Source organism: Macrobrachium nipponense, chromosome 4 (genome assembly GCF_015104395.2).
Source record: "Macrobrachium nipponense isolate FS-2020 chromosome 4, ASM1510439v2, whole genome shotgun sequence".
NCBI classification, from domain to species: Eukaryota; Metazoa; Arthropoda; class Malacostraca; order Decapoda; family Palaemonidae; genus Macrobrachium; species Macrobrachium nipponense.
The window spans coordinates 95,824,542-95,826,296 of NC_061100.1; the positions used below are offsets into that span (position 1 = coordinate 95,824,542).

The 1,755-nt window shown below is 45.4% G+C and overlaps 1 protein-coding gene across 1 annotated transcript; it reads right to left on the reverse strand.

The window, feature by feature from the left end:
- Positions 1 to 100: 100 nt before the first annotated feature.
- On the reverse strand, positions 101 to 1,489 carry LOC135211448 (uncharacterized protein K02A2.6-like). Its single transcript, XM_064244756.1, has one exon. It carries the CDS (start codon positions 1,487 to 1,489, stop codon positions 101 to 103), a length of 1,389 nt encoding a protein of 462 aa, XP_064100826.1.
- Between the last annotated feature and the right edge of the window lie 266 nt (positions 1,490 to 1,755).

Consider the following 1,755-nt stretch of genomic DNA (forward strand, 5'->3'; position numbering starts at 1 on the left):
TAGAAATACAGGTACATATTAATAATAATAATAATTATACATATAAGTAAATAATTGTGATAATCCATCACCTCCCCCTCCCCTTTGCGTTCAAAGAGCTTTATGAACGGGTATGGAGTCTAGGTGAACGTCGATACTCTAGGTGAGTGTCACTTTGCGGTTGACTTATAGCCGGGGCTACATCCTTCTTCTTTGGAGACTGTTGCATCTCATCCCGCAATTGTGAATTAGGGAGATGTACAGGGCATAAGAAACGGCGGTTACGCCATAATATTCTTCCTGAGGGTAACTTCACATAGTAGTCTCGCGACTTGCCGATGCCCATTATAACGCCTGTCTTATCCCATCGCTTAGAGATAGGGTCTTGAATCCGGACATTATCATCAAGCTTAAGTGGTGCCAAAGGGTGTACATGGCTGTCATACCGTATTTTAGCTGCTTGAGAACATGATGCTACACGACGGTCGTATTCTTCTGCTTTCGCTTGCCATTCCTGCTTGAATGATGATGCATGGGCTGGGACACATGATCGGAGGGCTTGGCCATATAATATCTGTGCTGGAGAACGGCCAGCATAGTTAGGAGTATTCCGTATCTCCAACAATCCTCTGTCAAAGTCTTCGGTGTTGATATTCCCAGAAGGTGCTACCTTTAGGATAAAATGTTTGACCTTCTTTACAGCTGCCTCAGCATGGCCATTGCTTTGGGGATAGTGGGGTGTGGACATCACATGTTGAACACCCCATCTGCCCAGAAAATTCTTGAATTCAGAGCTGATGAACTGAGGTCCACCATCTGTCATTAGCCTTACAGGAACACCTAAGTCTCGGAAGATGTGGCTGAAGTGTTGTGTCGTTGCTTCTGCTGTAGTATTAGTACCAAATTTTACCACTACTGGCCATCCAGATAGCCTGTCTACATACACGAGGAAAAATTTCCCAACAACGAGGAAAAATTTCCCAGCAACACTGAAGAAATCAGCCGATACAGATTCGAAAGGACGAGAGGGGTTCTCGTTGCATAACCACGGCTCCTGCTGTTGACTTGGCTGCATTATCTGACATGGCTCACAGGCGTGGACCGTATTTGCTATATCTGAATTAATACCTGGCCAATATACAGTCTGTTTAGCCCGACGCTTAGTTGCCTCCACACCACGATGGCTGTCATGAAGGCGTGTTAAAATATTGCGTTGCATAGCTGAGGGAACCACTATTCGGGCTCCGTACAATACAAGGTCATCATCGGTGTATAATTCCTCCCTTATTTTCCAATAGGGTAGTATGTCATTGTGGAGGTCGTAGCGGTGACTGGGGAATCCATTGGCAACGTTCTGGAGGAGTCTTGTGTATGAGGGGTCCTCACGTGCTGCGGTGCGAATTTCTTCCAAGGTAAGATCTTGTGTAGTTGATGTCTTCACCTCTGAAATTGCGTTGACGGTCTTGGCTATTACACTCCTTAGGGAAAGATGGGTTTCACTATTTAGCATATCATCCTCAGACGTTGGGAGGCTCACAGGGGAACGTGAGAGGGCATCAGGGATGCAATGTTCCTTGCCCTTACGCCACACTGCAGTGAAGATATATGGTGAAACTTTCTCTTTTAGACGTTGTAGACGTGACAACGTGACAAAACTTTGTTAACCCTGCATAAGTGAGAATAATAATCCCTATCATATACAAGAATGTCATCCACCACCTTAACACAATTTTGGATGCCTTGAAGGGCAACATCACCTCTCCTGCAGTAGGCATC

Bases quoted from the DNA above. Each gene is read 5' to 3' on its own strand.
- LOC135211448 (XM_064244756.1), bottom strand. From the start codon at position 1,489: ATGCTAAATAGTGAAACCCATCTTTCCCTAAGGAGTGTAATAGCCAAG.